The 14,788-nt window shown below is 53.1% G+C and overlaps 7 protein-coding genes across 7 annotated transcripts; 3 read left to right on the forward strand and 4 right to left on the reverse strand.

Annotated features, from left to right (window-relative positions):
- Positions 1-342: 342 nt before the first annotated feature.
- NCS57_00769000 (uncharacterized protein) lies at positions 343-1,636 on the forward strand (the record flags this gene model as incomplete). Its single annotated transcript, XM_053057533.1, has 2 exons — positions 343-434; positions 484-1,636. The coding sequence occupies 2 exons, from the start codon at positions 343-345 to the stop codon at positions 1,634-1,636; spliced, it is 1,245 nt and encodes a 414-aa protein (XP_052913728.1).
- Positions 1,637-2,061: 425 nt separating this feature from the next.
- Positions 2,062-3,468, reverse strand: NCS57_00769100 (uncharacterized protein; the record flags this gene model as incomplete). Its single annotated transcript, XM_053057534.1, has 1 exon — positions 2,062-3,468. The coding sequence occupies one exon, from the start codon at positions 3,466-3,468 to the stop codon at positions 2,062-2,064; it is 1,407 nt and encodes a 468-aa protein (XP_052913729.1).
- A 490-nt stretch (positions 3,469-3,958) lies between these two features.
- Positions 3,959-4,934, reverse strand: NCS57_00769200 (Acyl-protein thioesterase 1; the record flags this gene model as incomplete). The annotated part of the gene is made up of 4 exons (XM_053057535.1): positions 3,959-4,040; positions 4,089-4,486; positions 4,534-4,569; positions 4,617-4,934. The coding sequence occupies 4 exons, from the start codon at positions 4,932-4,934 to the stop codon at positions 3,959-3,961; spliced, it is 834 nt and encodes a 277-aa protein (XP_052913730.1).
- Positions 4,935-7,660: 2,726 nt separating this feature from the next.
- On the reverse strand, positions 7,661-9,235 carry NCS57_00769300 (uncharacterized protein; the record flags this gene model as incomplete). The annotated part of the gene is made up of 1 exon (XM_053057536.1): positions 7,661-9,235. The coding sequence occupies one exon, from the start codon at positions 9,233-9,235 to the stop codon at positions 7,661-7,663; it is 1,575 nt and encodes a 524-aa protein (XP_052913731.1).
- A 1,162-nt stretch (positions 9,236-10,397) lies between these two features.
- Positions 10,398-11,315, forward strand: NCS57_00769400 (uncharacterized protein; the record flags this gene model as incomplete). The annotated part of the gene is made up of 4 exons (XM_053057537.1): positions 10,398-10,444; positions 10,498-10,687; positions 10,739-10,824; positions 10,883-11,315. The coding sequence occupies 4 exons, from the start codon at positions 10,398-10,400 to the stop codon at positions 11,313-11,315; spliced, it is 756 nt and encodes a 251-aa protein (XP_052913732.1).
- A 629-nt stretch (positions 11,316-11,944) lies between these two features.
- On the reverse strand, positions 11,945-12,774 carry NCS57_00769500 (Phosducin domain-containing protein; the record flags this gene model as incomplete). The annotated part of the gene is made up of 2 exons (XM_053057538.1): positions 11,945-12,662; positions 12,710-12,774. The coding sequence occupies 2 exons, from the start codon at positions 12,772-12,774 to the stop codon at positions 11,945-11,947; spliced, it is 783 nt and encodes a 260-aa protein (XP_052913733.1).
- Positions 12,775-13,158: 384 nt separating this feature from the next.
- NCS57_00769600 (uncharacterized protein) lies at positions 13,159-13,815 on the forward strand (the record flags this gene model as incomplete). The annotated part of the gene is made up of 3 exons (XM_053057539.1): positions 13,159-13,275; positions 13,510-13,572; positions 13,633-13,815. Exons 1-3 carry the CDS (start codon positions 13,273-13,275, stop codon positions 13,813-13,815), a joined length of 249 nt encoding a protein of 82 aa, XP_052913734.1. The 5' UTR covers positions 13,159-13,272.
- Positions 13,816-14,788: the final 973 nt, after the last annotated feature.

Consider the following 14,788-nt stretch of genomic DNA (forward strand, 5'->3'; position numbering starts at 1 on the left):
ACTTCGCAAAGAATAATGATCTTTCAGCAAAAACAATGAAATTGAAGTAGAAAAGGCTGTTTTCAGCAGGGGGCGTCTCGTACCTAAAGCTCCAGCGGAACGCGGATAAACTTGTCCCCACATGGTCGGTGGCTCCTACCTAAACGGCCTAACCTCAGTGGTTGCTGTGCAACTGCCAAAATTGGTTCCCGCCAAAAAGTCAAGTCAACTTGGAGAACTCAACTTGGGGGGCCATCGCATGTGAACATTGACACTCTTCATCTCACCAACCACCGATCCTCTCTCATCGTCGACCTCCATCTCCTTGCGCCATCTACGGCTCGGCGAGCACCTTCTCCCATCATGGCTCCTCTCATCCTCCACAACGTCCCCGACGACGAGTGCTACATTGGCGACGATGGCATCAAGCGGCCATACGCCATGTATTTCAACCAGTACGGCCTTCCACCATCTTCTTCCTCCCAAATCTGACATTTCATCTAGACAAGATGGCCCTCAGGGAAGCACTCGTTCTCGTCGCACCGTCGCCGAGTCTGGCTCGTTTGGTAAATCTACTCGTCGTTCCCGATCACGAACAGGGACACCCGCCCGAAGCCGCGAGAATCCCACCCTCGCCGCCGCAGACAAGCTCTTTGGCGACTGGGTTAACAACCAGGCCGCTGCCGCTCCCGCGCCTGCCGTCCAGCGTAAGAACAGCGGCATGATGCAGGAGGAGGCAGCCGCCCAGCGACCCGTCACGTCTACCCCCGTCGAGGTTATCCTCCGCGGTTACCGATCGTCCACCCAGCAGTACGCTGCCATCTCGCGATACGAAGGGCTGGCTGGTACCATCCTCGAAGATTACCCCCGCGAGCCTCCTGCGACTCAGCGCCGGTACAAGTCTGAGCTTCGAGACCCTGCCTTCACGCGACGCCGGACCTTGACCGCAGACGAGCGAGCGCTGGTGAACCGGGCAGATGGTGGAGAGCACTGGGTCAAGGTCACATTCGGAAGCAGCGAGGCTGGCGAGACGGCCATCTATGCCAGCCCTCAGAGGATACTGGGACACTTGGTGTATGCTGAGCCTTACCGAGGACACCCCCCTGCCAAGGACGAAGCTTGCCCCGATGTTGACAACGTTGTCCCCGACCATTCGCGATCTCAGAGCATGCCCGCTCCCACTCCTAGGACCAAGAGCTTTAGCGGAATGCCTACTTCGTTCAACAGCCGTCTCCTCGACCTTTCTCCTCCTCACTCGCAAACATCAAGCCTCACCATGGACACGGGAACCATCAGCCAGTCGACCGCAACCGTTACCGAACCGCTACCCCAAAGCACCACCACAGGCATCGAGCCAATCGAGATCCAAGATGAAGATAGTGTCTTCTGTCGTCGCATCCCTACCGCCCGCCGTGCCACCCTTCTCCCCGCTGAGCAGGCACTTCTTCCACAGCAGACGGTCATGCAGCGGTTGGTCAATGCCATCCCCTTTGTCAAGTGGTTCGGTGGCAGCATGATTGGTAACGAGGTTCCCCGTACCGAGACAGGCGAATTCGACTGGACTCGCGCGAGTTTGTACTGGAAGCTCATCTGGTGGCTGGATGCCACGTTTGGACTGTTCAGTGGTGATGTGCTCAATGCCGACAAGGATGACTAGGAGATCACATGTTGGTTTTGGAAGCGCAAAGTCCGTCGACGCAGCAGAAGCAAGAGCAAGAGCAAGAAGAAGCAGAAGAGCAGCAGCAACATTGCTGCAGTGTATGAAGGATAAAGGTTAATCATTGGCCAAGGCGTATTACGGTCATGGCGTCAGGCGTGTGGGAATGAATGAATGGGCCATATCTGGTTCTGAATGGCCTACTTTAGGAGGCATAGGCATAGAGATCAAGAAATCCGCATAATGTCTGTACAACACTACCATATCAACCAACCAACCGACGAGAACAAGTACCCATGGATGCAAATCTATTGCCGGTCCCAGCCAGCCCTCCGTGAAGAGAATGTCTTGCAAAATACAATACCCACACAAACGCCCTAACAGATAACTCCCGAAAGTAGCAGACAGGTCCAGCCCAAGAATCATCACCCAGGGCTTTTAGCATCGTCACCGCTCCATGCTGCGTCTGCAGAGCTGGCATCTGTGATGAGACCCGGTGACCGTGTCCTTTCCCTTGCTGAATCAGAAGTCGGTGGCCTCCCTCTAGGCTCCTCATTCTCTTGACCGTCATGTTGTTCCTCTTCCCCGTCTGCCTCCGCAACAGGCATCAGCTCCGGCCTGTGCAGTTCCTCATCCTCAAGTCCACAGGGCACACTCCCAGAAAGTGAGTCAAACGTCACGTCCGTCGGCACGCGGCGGATAGGCTGCGGCGAGAACGGTCTCGCGTTCCGGGGCTTGTTGAAATCTGTCGAAAAGACGCTGTCACTATCATTACCTCCGCTGCTCTGCTTGGAATCCGAGGCCAACGCTGCGAGGGATTGGTATCGCTCGGCTTCCATGAGTAGGCTGTCGCTCCTTGCGTGGCCCGGCCTGGATGCCTCGGACCCCGTGTCGGCGAGTATGCTCTTTGGGGGCAGGATGGAGAAGAGCTTTGGTGTTTCTCCGCTGCTGCCGCTGAGGTTTCCCGTGTCTTCCTCTGTCGCGAATAGATCTTGACCCTTTTCGAGCAGGTCGTCCAGACCGCCGCCGCTCCAGCCCTTTCTTGCCAGGCCCTCAAAGATGTCCACCTCTGCGCGCACAAGGCTGCAACTGGCGTCCACGATCCTCGAACTCGTTTCTTGACTCTCTCTCAATAATGTACGTGCGTGGTCTGCGTGTAGCGTTGTTAGGCCGTCGAGTTTCGTCGTCAGTTCAACCAGGTGAGCTCGGAAACGCGAGACATCACGCCGCCGCTGCTTGTGAAGCTTCAGGCCCTCCTTCTCCAGTCGCTTAATCTCCCTGCTCTGTGCCTTTATCTTTTGCTTGTACGTCTCCTCCTCATCGTCGATAACGGTCTGCCACTTGTCGAGGTCATGTAGCAGCGGCACCTCAAAGGACCGGTAGACGGTCTCGGAGAGGATCTGCTGGTGGTTCGCGACGAGGTAGTGGACGCCCGAGGCCGACATGAGCATATCAGCGGTACAAGAGCCCTTTGTGGTGAAGCTAGCCGTCATGTTGGCACCAGACGGGCCGATAGGCTCTGCGCGAGCCTCCTTGAGCCTTGCGCATGATTCTAGAGCTGATCCAAAGGTAGAGGCGGCAGTAGATAACGCGGCGAGGGCGAGGCGATAAGCCTTTGCCGAGGAGAGGAGGTCCGAATAAGCTTGCTGGGAGTTCTCGAGGTCGGCTTTGGTCAAGACGGCATGGGCGGGTCGCGGAGGCGGGGGCAGCGGTAAGCTGAACTGTGAGAGGGGGTTCGCCGTGGACGCGATCGAGTATACGGGAGATCCGGGGACGGGCGGGAGCTGCGAAGGCGTGGGGGACGCAGGGCGAGAGTGTTGTTCCGAGGCCATGTTTTTTTGTGTGTTGTTTGTTTACCTGAGGGCTCGCAGGCCTCTCGACGACGACGGCGGACGGGCGCTCACCGAGGCGAGGAGCATAGCTCGTAACTGAGCTTGAGGATGATGAGGGAAAAGAGACAGCGTGGGGGGGAGAATGGACGAGGATCGAATTGAGCATATGACGGAGAAGGTTTCGGAGACGAGGTGAAGCCGGGGCCGGCGAACGGTTGGAGAAGCCCAGTCCGCCCGGGGAGGGAGGAGGTGACCCCACTGTAATCCTAGGGCACTTGGCGGTCCGTCCTACCTAGCGCATGGGCGACAACGGCGCACGTCATTGAGCATCAAGAGGTTGTACCATCACGGGGTTACGGCCACGCGGCAGTAAGAGCGGGGGGATGATTGGTCCATCTGACATGGATGTTTAACGGTCAATGGTTCTAGCTGTTTGTCTAGAAGATCTCTCTCTCAAGTCTACTTCAAATAACGCTGTCTAAACATTCACCTAGTTCTTGGGAGGGAGCTGCTGGCGCAGGAAAGCCTCAACCTCGTCCAGCTCCTCGAGACAAGCAGAATGTCCCATACCACTAGATAGTCAGCATACACTCACAATTCTAATGAGATGTCGAACTTACGGGTAAACCTTCCAAGTCACATCATAGCCAAGCTCCTTGAGCAGGTCGACGCTCAGCTTGCCCCGCTGAATATTGACAATGGGGTCCGCGTCGCCGTGGAACATCTTGACGGGGGTCTGTCGGTTGGCGTCGGTGGGCGACACCATCCCCGCGAAGCTTTGCGAGAGGAGCAGCCACGACGACATGCCGATGATGCCTCCGAGCTTGTTCTTGCAGGTCAGACCCGAAAGGATGGACATGGCGCCGCCCTGGGAGAAGCCGCCCAGGACGATGCGCTCCGAAGGGATGCCGGCGTCGATCTCCTCCTGGATCAGGTTGTGGAAGTACTGCTGGCTTCTCTTGATACCCTCTGTGTCCTCGCTGCGGATGAGGGTGTTGACATCGCCGCCAAGTTGCTTCTACAAAGTGTAAGAAGCTTATCATTGAAATGAACGAGGTTACTTACCACGTCAAACCACCCCGGCATTCTCATTCCCATGTTCTAGGCCCGTCAGTTCCAATTCTCAACCCGAGACAATCCAAACTCACCACACTGATGGGAATCTGAGGCGCATGAGGCAAGATGAACTTGACCTCATCGAGCCTCTGCCTCCTTCGCCAATTCTCAACAGCCGAAGCCCATCCATGGCCCGTATCGCCCAGACCATGGACAAAGATGACGGTGGCCGTGTGGCGAGACGCCGCGGGAAAGACGAGCGGGGCAATAGACATTTTGTCCTTTTTTTTTGTGACGGTGGTGTCTGGCTTGTAGTTCCAGATGGCGAGGAAAATGAGCGGGACGAGAAAGATGAGGAGCCAGCGAAAGACGGTGCTCTTGTTGTTCTGCTGCTGTTGCTCGTCGGACATGGCAAAGAGTTGGAGGTCGGGTTGTCCAATGAGAGGTTTTGCGGCTAGGTGGAGTTCGGCTTGAGTTACCCTAGAGATGAAGCTGGAAACGGGATGTCCAGGCAATTTGTTACTTTTCAGCCGCACTGGAGCCTCATTAGGGATTCTTGTAGCTTCTGTGGACTTATTTTATTATATACGCCCTGTTCCTCCTGTTCGAAATCCCTTTTCCGTAGATCCGGACCACATTCCACCCCTAATTTATTGCTTTTAAAGGCATGAGCATGTCCAAAGTTGACGCGCTATTGAATGCCGACTTTTATTTCTAGTTGAATCAAGTTACACCATGTACAGCGTATCCCTCTCCTACCATTTTAGCATTGAAAATGGCTTCCCCCTTTACACAGGCGCCCGGTGAGATATTGACACACGTCAAGGCCATTCCCGAGAGCGGAGAGAGGGGAGGCAAGCCATGGATTGGAAACTGTGCTGAATAAGTATTTGATGTAAATGTATAATCATAAGCTAAGCTGTCCATGAGGACTCGAGCTGGTTTTGTCTCGTTGTTATTCCGTAAATCCGAATAATGAATTCGCTTGATAAGCAACCTTTCTTCAAGCCTATAGAGGGAACGTCTCCACCAGGCTCTTTCCAAAGACCCCCACAAAGAGATAGTGAAAAAAAAGAACAATTGGGAATATTGCTGGGGCTCGAGAATGTGCAAGTCTACTCGATTGTTACTGTCAACCAAGTTGCCCGTTGAAGCAATGATAACGAGCGTCGTCGATTGGCTTTGAGTAGCAGAGATAGGGCTGATGGAACAGCAAACTGTGGGGCTGACAGAAACCTTGCCAGCCCGTGTCATAATCACAGGCGTTGAGCATATCACGAAGGCTGTTACTATTGTACTCGAAAAGCGATGTTAAGATACAGCCAGATCTAAATCAAAGAGCCTCTGCAAAACCTGGATCATGAAAGAAACAACCCAGAATCCCGAGCCTAGCGTGCGGTTGAGAATTGCGAGGCCAGCTTGGTGACGGTCATAAGCCCTGATTTTCAGCCAATAAGTCATCAGTTGGTTTCATGGTCTAACGGTTATGACTGCGGATTCTGATTCCGCCAGCGAGGGTTCGACTCCCTCTGAGACCTTCTTTTTGAGTCCCTTCCCATTTGATGACTGAGTGCTATTAAGCACTTCACAGCTGTATTTTTGTTCTCCTGATGCCCTCTTGTCTTCTCGCACCTTTGACCATGCTTGCCTTGAGTCTTGGATCCCCGTAGATTGCCTTCAACACCAATCATTTCCTCATGCGCTGCATATGCATTGTGGTGTGCGTCCGCAGGGATGACACGCCGGTTCTATAGAGCTGTATGATGGCAAGATTTCATGCACCTAGGGAAGACTTGCGTGGTTTGGTTACAAGTAATTCAAGTTGGAGATCTTGGGTTGCACGGTATCTGTCTCGGAACACGACGCTTGTATGGGCAACTTGCGATAAATTCACAGCCCATCCTATCGACCGATACTAACGAGATGTCGAATACGCTTCAATATGGGTTACCGCCAACGGCCACCTCAAGAGGCATGAAAAGCCCAGAGGAACCCCACGGCAATTCATTAAGAAGTGCATTTGCGAGACATGTCAATGAGGTGATGGTTGGTTGTTAAAGACATCAATGTTCTACCCCATAGTGCCTAGAGTATCGGTCATGCAGTTGACGAGCCGATTGTCCCAGTGCGTCTTGAGAAGCAGTAGGATATTTTCAAAACATTCAGCTGAATTCAGACACATTCAAGTCAAAAGGGCGGTTGATGGACAGGCCTGGCGGCGAGTAGTTGTGGCATTAAGCATCGAATTAGTTGACATGAATGACTGCGAACCGACATATGCACACAATGACTGAAGGCAAGGGCCCGATGCCCGAGATAAGAGTGCACTATGCTTAATAGCGACTACTCTGCGCCATATCGATGCTGACATTGCTCTCACCGGGATCGTACGAGCTGTACACCGCCCTCGGAGCTCACCGCCAACATCCTTCAACGACACTCAGAGAGAGCAATAGCCCTCAAGACTCCAAGAAGGAACTACTTCCCTCGGACAATAATGGCAGTCTTCCAGATTACAAATCCCGCACCGAAAAGCAAGCATCTGTTCTCTTGCCGGCAACCTCACCCTTGTAAGCCAAGACGGCCTGCATATCTTGGGTATGCCATCGAGGATGATGAGTCTCCGCGGACCGGGAACTAATGCGTGGCGTCCAGATATGGGGCAGTTTCATGCATGCGCCCCCGGCGATGTAAGAGCCGCAGCCAACATGACAGGGGATGATACCTTGCGTGTAAGTCGACCGTGTGAGAAGTCGAGTGTTTCTCGTGAGTATAGGCGGTAGCGTGTCTGTTGTGAGCTTGAATCTACTCCCATCACGGAAACATCCTTCCGGGGAGAGGTCATGCAACTCTTTTGCTGTGACCATGTTACAAGACTTTGACGGAACAGTCATCACAGTAGGAACTCATTCTTCACTCACGGGCCATGCCGTAAAGCTGTAGACAAGTGTAGGTAGGAGATAAACCACAAGTCATTATTTTCCCCAACTTCATACCACCCAAAATGGGACTCAAAGTATCTCAATAGATATCTTAATGGTTTCAACAGCAAAGGCTTCATGCCCAAAGCCCGATAGTCATGTAAATGCAAAACGCTCAATCTGCCCTATTCAAAAACGCCGTTACCCAGTCACGCTTAAGCGTTCAAATCATCCGCTGAAAATGGAACAAGATTTCCAGATGGCAAACCCCAACTTGCCTTATCCATATCCCCCGGCCCACATCGCCATGAGCATCCTCTATACACAAACGGCACAGTCCTCTCGCCTTCCGCCATACTCAGCGGCGTCATACGCACGACTGAGGGGGCTTCTGGACCAACTTCCTTGCAAGTTCGGATCTCTCGCCACTCAACCCATTCAATGGTTGGGATAACCATAAACTTGCGGCACCGTGAGCAGGTCAGGCCACCAGCATCCTTCTGTCTCTGTGCCCTCTCAAGAAGCTTCCGGAGATGGGTGAGGCCGTCGGGGATATAGTACGGCATCTCTGGGAGTTGAGCACTTTGATAACAGGCTCGGAGGGCTGTTTCAAGAAGACTTGGGACACGGCTCGCTTGGGGTTGTGAGCTGGGAGTGGCAGAGACGGGAGAGGATGTGGAGCTGTCAGACTCAAAATCATCGACAGGAAGAATGTGCTTGGTATGGTCTGTGGGAAACTTGAACTCGGATACGACCCTGCCTGTCGTATTGGAAAGTTGCAAGGGGGAGCGGCCCAACACCCTGCTCACCAAATGGGGCAATGGGGAGGACTCTGATTCTGGTGCGTAAGAAAAGAGCAAGTTATCAGGTTGGTCTTCTGAAACCTGCTCCAATTGGTCATCTGGTTGCCAGAAAGGATTGGGGTGGACAACAAGGGTGCGAAGGTCATTGTCTGACGAGAATAGATCGAGCAGTTCCACAGGCAAATGTCGCAGCCGGTTCTGTGAAACGTTGAGCTCTTTGAGATTGTGAAGCTTGGCAATTGCAGACGGAAGCTCAGTGAGCTTGTTATGGCGAAGACTGAGGATAGTAAGATGTGTGAGATCAAAGATGGCACCGGGAACCCGAGTCAACCGGTTCATGGCCATATAGATCTTGAGCTCAGGGTCCTTTTGCTCAAAGGCGACATCCTTGGTGACGACAGGGATGCAGGTGAACTGTGACAAAGGACTAATGGTATCATTGGAGATGTCTTCCAATCCCATTGACCAAAAGTCAATTGTCTCTTCGCCTTGGTCGAGACAGGCTTGGACCTTGTCGCGAGCGATTTGCTCCGCCTTGGAGACGCGGCGCACGACGCGGTTGAGCTGCGGAAGCCGCGGCTTCGGGGGTGCAGGGAGGTCCATAACATCGTCGCTCTCATTTCCATCACCATCGCTGGGAAGGAACACACCACTGTCTGCTTGTCGCGACCAAGCGCGTCTCTGCTTAGTGACGTGAATGGTGTCGCGGCTGTCGCCGCCAAAGGTCGAGTCAGACGAGGTAGGGTGCTGCTGGAACCAAGAACCGACGTAGCGCTTCTTGCGCCTGCCCTCTACATAATTGTCCAAGGCCGGATCATCATCGCTGGAGAAGATGGCCGGGTCACTTGAATTGTTAAAGGCGGGAGATGGCGCGTGCTTGGACGTGGAATTGCGGACGCGTTTGCGAGGGTTGTTGGAGAAGCTCTGAGAGTGCTCATCCCAGGAGACACCGGGAAGACGAGGCAAAGACAGCTCTTCAGACGCCATTGTAACTGAAAAATAAAATATGTAGATGACTCGGTTAAGGAGCTCTCACAATAAAGACAAAGAATAAATACTAGAATACGCACAAGAGGGAAAAATTGAAGCGGTTGGGCTGGGCTGGGTTCTTGTCCGACGTGAACAGGGAGCGCGACGCCGAGTGACGACGAATTGCCAGGGTTCATGCCCCACTGACGCACCGAGCTGCACGTTTGCCGGCGTGCACGTGCCACCTCCCTAGAACTGGTTTTCAGGGTCCGAATTTCCGAGGCCCCCGGGTTCCCGCGGGAAGGGGGCACACCAGGGACGGGAAGGGGAGGCTACGGATTGATAAGATGATCAGATAACGGCGATTTCAATTGATGGTTGCAAGGGTGCATTCTTGGCCTCGTTTGACGGTACGCGTCGGTGGTGATGAGAAATGACCCCTCATTGACCGGCACGTGCCCCTCTACGCAAAAACCGGGGTTGACGCGTTGAACCGCTCCACGGTCAAAGCTCGTGTAATACAGTTGACATGTATCGAGATGGCACCGGAGAATTGTACTTAAGCTGCGAGCGGAACACTGATCGTTTGTTTTGCGAGATCAAACACGTCAGAGTAGCATCTGCCCTGGTATTGAGCCAACAGTGGGTGCTCAATGTGTGCGATGCTATGGATCCTAATGCCTACCTAAATTTTGCTGAGCAAGAGATAAACAGAAATCGGGTAGAAACTTGTTCTCCTGCCAGCCACCGCAAGCTCTCGCTCTGAAATACAACCACGCACTAGAATCTTGCGCTGGCTCCGAGAACGCCATCATCTCCCCAATCATCTCGTCTGTGGCAGTGTTGGCGAGCACGCTGCATACTTCTCTTTCAACACTTCTCACTATCATCGTTTGGCTGTCACCTTTTCAGAGTCAACTGCACAGTTCATCCGATTTCATTCCGCTGTGGTGTCTTCAACTTTTCCGTCTCTTCGCGTGGAGGTGCGCCTTCCTTCTCTCGCGATTACCAAGAACCACCGCCGAGCCCTCAGCTCCCCAGTCAATATCTTTGCGACCTTTCTTTCCAACCAGCATTTCCTATTTCATTCTTTCACCTCTTCTCTTCTCTTCGAATGTAAACCACAGCTCTCTCGAGTTATCCCCAATTCTTTCCCTGTCATACCGACTGGCGATCCATGATGGGCATCCAGAAGGTCGAGTTCGATATCCTCGATTCAGATGGACAGTATGCAGCATTGCCGATTATCTACAGTTACCGCAGGGACTGACGAGCAATAGAAAATTGGATGTCTTGCCGGTGACGCGAGTCACCAAGGCACGAGGGAGTGCTCTTTTCGTGACCAGCTCCGCGGTTAGGTTGCTGATATTGTACTTTCGGTACAATGAGCACCTAGCTAACCCTTTCTCCAACCCCAGGACTTGCGTCAAAGCCCTGACTATGTTGATATTCAAGTGGACAGGCGCTAGGGTGGGTGACATTGCTGCGCCTGAAGGGTCTGAACAAGCATGCCTGCGCTAGGAGCACGTGTTCGTTCATAAGAGTCCCGTCCGCACTGATCGATGGCCTTCAATACGCATCACAATTGCCTATCACAATGGGCAGAGGTATGCTTCTCATTCTTCTTGCGAACATAATATCGGCTAAACTCATGCCTGGCTTTAGGCGCGATGCTCAAGGGGAGGCAACCCACGTCTTCACCAAGCTGTCGGACGATGATGACGACCCTTATCTTTCCACTGCTGAATACCTTCTCAACTGGGCAGTTCATACCGGAGAAGTTGAGGCAAGTTCGATGGCTGAACTCCGGAGGACCATTTCGGCACCCTCTTTCTCCCACATCGAGTGGACTCATCCCAACCGACCCGTCCTGTGCGCGAGCGACCAAGATGGCGAACTCCAATACGACTCCCCCGCTCATGCTCATCACATCGAGAGCTATGTTAGGGCAATCACTAAAAGCGTTCCCGCGCTGCACGACATGAAATGCAGCGCTCTTCGTTGGGGCTCGATCTACGAGGCATGGGAAATGGGACGTGTTGATGCTGCGTTGGCCATGTTGGATGAATGTCGAGAAGTGGACAGCTCGGCATCATAGGTTATGCGAGTATTGCATCTAGTTCGTGTGGTCTGCCAGCTGACTTTCATGCTACTCGTATTCTCAGTCCGGGTACTTGGTATGGATACTTCATCCGCTAGACAATATATCTAGCATATATTTTGATGCATCCGAGATTACGACTGGAATGTCCTCTTCATTTTCGACAATTACATCAGACCACAGTGTTGTCCGTTCGATGTCTTGATGGCTGGGCATGTTGCCCCTTCGCGTACTTGATCAGGGCACGCGTCCTCTATCGAACTGGTATTGGGTCGATTTATTCTCATGGTTCCTTCGCGGCAGGCCATATGGATCAGAGTAAATATCATAGATGCCAGGGGCTAGTACCTTATTGAGGAACCCAATGCATCATACCAACTCATAGCCCTCCCCACCTCGTGAAGTCGCTCCTTGCGCTTCTGGAACAGTATGGTACCAGATCATCGCATGTGGGCTGTAATACGTTAACATGAATTCGTATTATGGAGGCATCTTGCGAGTCAGCACAAGTGCCTTATAGCAAATGGCTATATATGGTTCAGTGACGGACATGGACATTGGGCAGGGACCGTACTTGGATTCCACAACCACGACCAGGTTGATGGGAATGATTTATTATTCAGTTCTTAATCCCAATCATCGTCATCACTGTCGACATTTCTTGATTTCCCAGCAGTCCCCGTTTTGATGGTCTTCCCTGCCAGGCGTTCCTCCTCGGCGTCCTCAGCAGCTTGCCTTCTCTTGATTACACGCATGTCCGAGTCAGGAACAGCGCCAACCTCTACCAGCAGGTTATCAATCTTTTGCATATTGGTCCGCACGCCGCCAATAGTCATCAGAGTCACAATCTGCTTGACAATGTCGCCGTTCTTGTACACCAGGATGGTCGGACAGTTTCTATCGGGATAGTTCTCAATGGCTTGGCTCGCCCGGATCTCGCAGAACTTGATCTCGCCGTACTCCTTGGCGGCCTGCCTCCAGAGCTCGGTCAAGACCCTGGACTCGACGTTGGTGCCCATGGAGGATGTGAGGTTGACAAACACCGGGCCATTCTTGGAGGCGTCTGTGACCTCGCGCTGGTACTCGGGCTTGGAAAGGGGGTATACGCTTCCGTGGAGGGCCTTTTTCTGGAGATTGCTCAGCTCGGCCATGCGCTTCTGCCGGTACATCTCGAGAAACGCCTCGTCTTCCTCATCCTCGAGCTCGTCCAACTCGTCCAGGTCCTTTCCCTCCAATCGGTTCTCATGTGCTAATCTTCGACCTTCGAGAATGGCCTCCTCGATCATAGGAGTCGGGCTCGGCGGCTTCTCAGGAATGACACCATGTTTCCGAAGGATATCGTTCCTATGGCGGGGTTAGAGCTGGGCCATGGAGGGGTAGCAATTGCATACCATTCTGTGTCGGCATTGGGGTCGTCGATGGGCACAGCAATGCGCTGTTCTGAAGGAGCGGCCATGATGAATGCAATGTAAATGAGAGTGACCCAATATCAAGACAAGGCTCCAACAACAATTTGTAGTGATCGAAAGTGGTAGCCTATAACTAGACTTGACGAGGCTCAGTCACGGCCTTACGTACTGCGTCAGGCAGCTCAACGGCGGCCTCGCATAACTGGCCGCCGTGCACAAACCCCACTAAAACATTGCGTGCATAAAGCTCCTCCATCGGCGCTATGTTGCACCGACAAGTCTTGGCCTAGGCGGTGGACAGGCGGTGGGCTGGGGATAATTGTCGTCACGTGGCTTGGGCACGAAAACCCTAGCACGCTAAGCCAGTTTCGTCGAAAAATTCCGCCAGAGGCAAAGGAGAGCCCGTCCCCTCAGAGCCACCGAACTTTTCCTCGCTTACCTCCTCCCACCCACTCTTGCGAGCCTCAAATCTGCTCCCGGATTTCGTCAAGCTTTCCCACTCTCGCAAGAAAACCGACAAGAATTTCTCGAGAAAATCAGCCAAGATGGTAAGCGACTGCTTCTTTCTGATGTTTTCCCACGATGAACCGACCTACGAGCGATGGACGATGGACACGTGTGTGTGAGGAAGGGGGGGAAATTGGACAAGAGGATGCAGCCGGCCGCCGTGGCAAAAGTGTCAAAATGATGGAACTCGGGACCGACTACGACGACGATGCAACCGACAATCGGGGCGAGCAAACACGATGATGGAATAATTTGGCTGACTCTCCGCCTCCCAGGTTCTCGCCGTTGATCTTCTGAACCCTTCCGCGGCCAGCGAGGCCAAGAAGCACAAGCTCAAGGTACGATAAGCAACAAAAAATTTCACATGTTTCGACAATCGACCTAACATTGCTCGCCAGACCCTCGTCCCCGCCCCTCGATCCTTCTTCATGGACGTCAAGTGCCCCGGCTGCTTCACCATCACCACCGTCTTCTCTCACGCCCAGACCGTCGTCATCTGCCAGGGATGCACCACCGTCCTCTGCCAGCCCACCGGTGGTAAGGCTCGGTTGACCGAGGGCTGCTCTTTCCGACGGAAGTAAACTGCTTCGCGGCGGTTTATCTCCTTGGGTACTCATGACTCTTACGGTTCATCGAATGGTGGTCATCTCGGATCTGCAAATCAACAACCTCGACATGGACGGATAGAACAACCGACGTTGCGAACACTACCAAAAACCTCTTTGCAGATAGAAGATGGGGCACCCAGAATAGGGGCGTTTGGGGTCTCCGGATATCTTGCATGGCACATCATTCTTCTTTTGTTTTTCCGTTGCGCGCCTTGTACCAAAGAGTCTTCTCAAGGCAGGAAGGAAAAAAAAGCACTGCATGGGTGGAAAGCTGGAGAAGGCCTTCACGAGCGCCTGGACCGGTAACGTCTGGCGCGAGGACGTGGAACCGCTGCTTGATGATCGCTTCATACCCGGGTGCAGTGGGTAGCGGAGGATGGTCACTGTGCTTTTGCGAAAATTCACAATGGTTTCCACATTGCTGTCGTACTGATGGTGACTGTCATTGAGTGCTGTAGTGAGGGATAACCTGTTGTGAATGATCGTCTGTCCGGATCTGCCGCCCTGGTCCAGCTCTGCTGCCTGGACCTAGCCTTCCAGGAGTCATCACGACTCATCAGTAGAGCTCACCCATTCCTCCTCCAAGCTATCAACTATTGACTCGATGATGATTGGTGACTGGCAGCGTCATGGATAAGGTGTCAACCTACCCCTCAATGCTAGTCGCCGGATGACTCGACCCGGGGAATGTGATCCGGTGGGATAGAGCCTGAGGCAGCCCGTCCGGATCGTCTGGAACTAAACTACCCCGCGGAATGGCATGATAGCGTGACGTGCAGAGACGGACCTGAAGCTTGTGGATGATTAGCTGGATGGTTGACTGTGATTGGGCCATTAGTTGGCTGCTATAGCTGTAGGCTCAAGTGCTGAGTTATCACATTATGCAGCACAAATAGGTACTGTTTCCAACTTTCCTTGGACTCTTTATAGATTTGATGCTTTGTTG

The sequence above is a fragment of the Fusarium keratoplasticum genome, chromosome 5 (genome assembly GCF_025433545.1).
Source record: "Fusarium keratoplasticum isolate Fu6.1 chromosome 5, whole genome shotgun sequence".
Classification (NCBI taxonomy): Eukaryota; Fungi; Ascomycota; class Sordariomycetes; order Hypocreales; family Nectriaceae; genus Fusarium; species Fusarium keratoplasticum.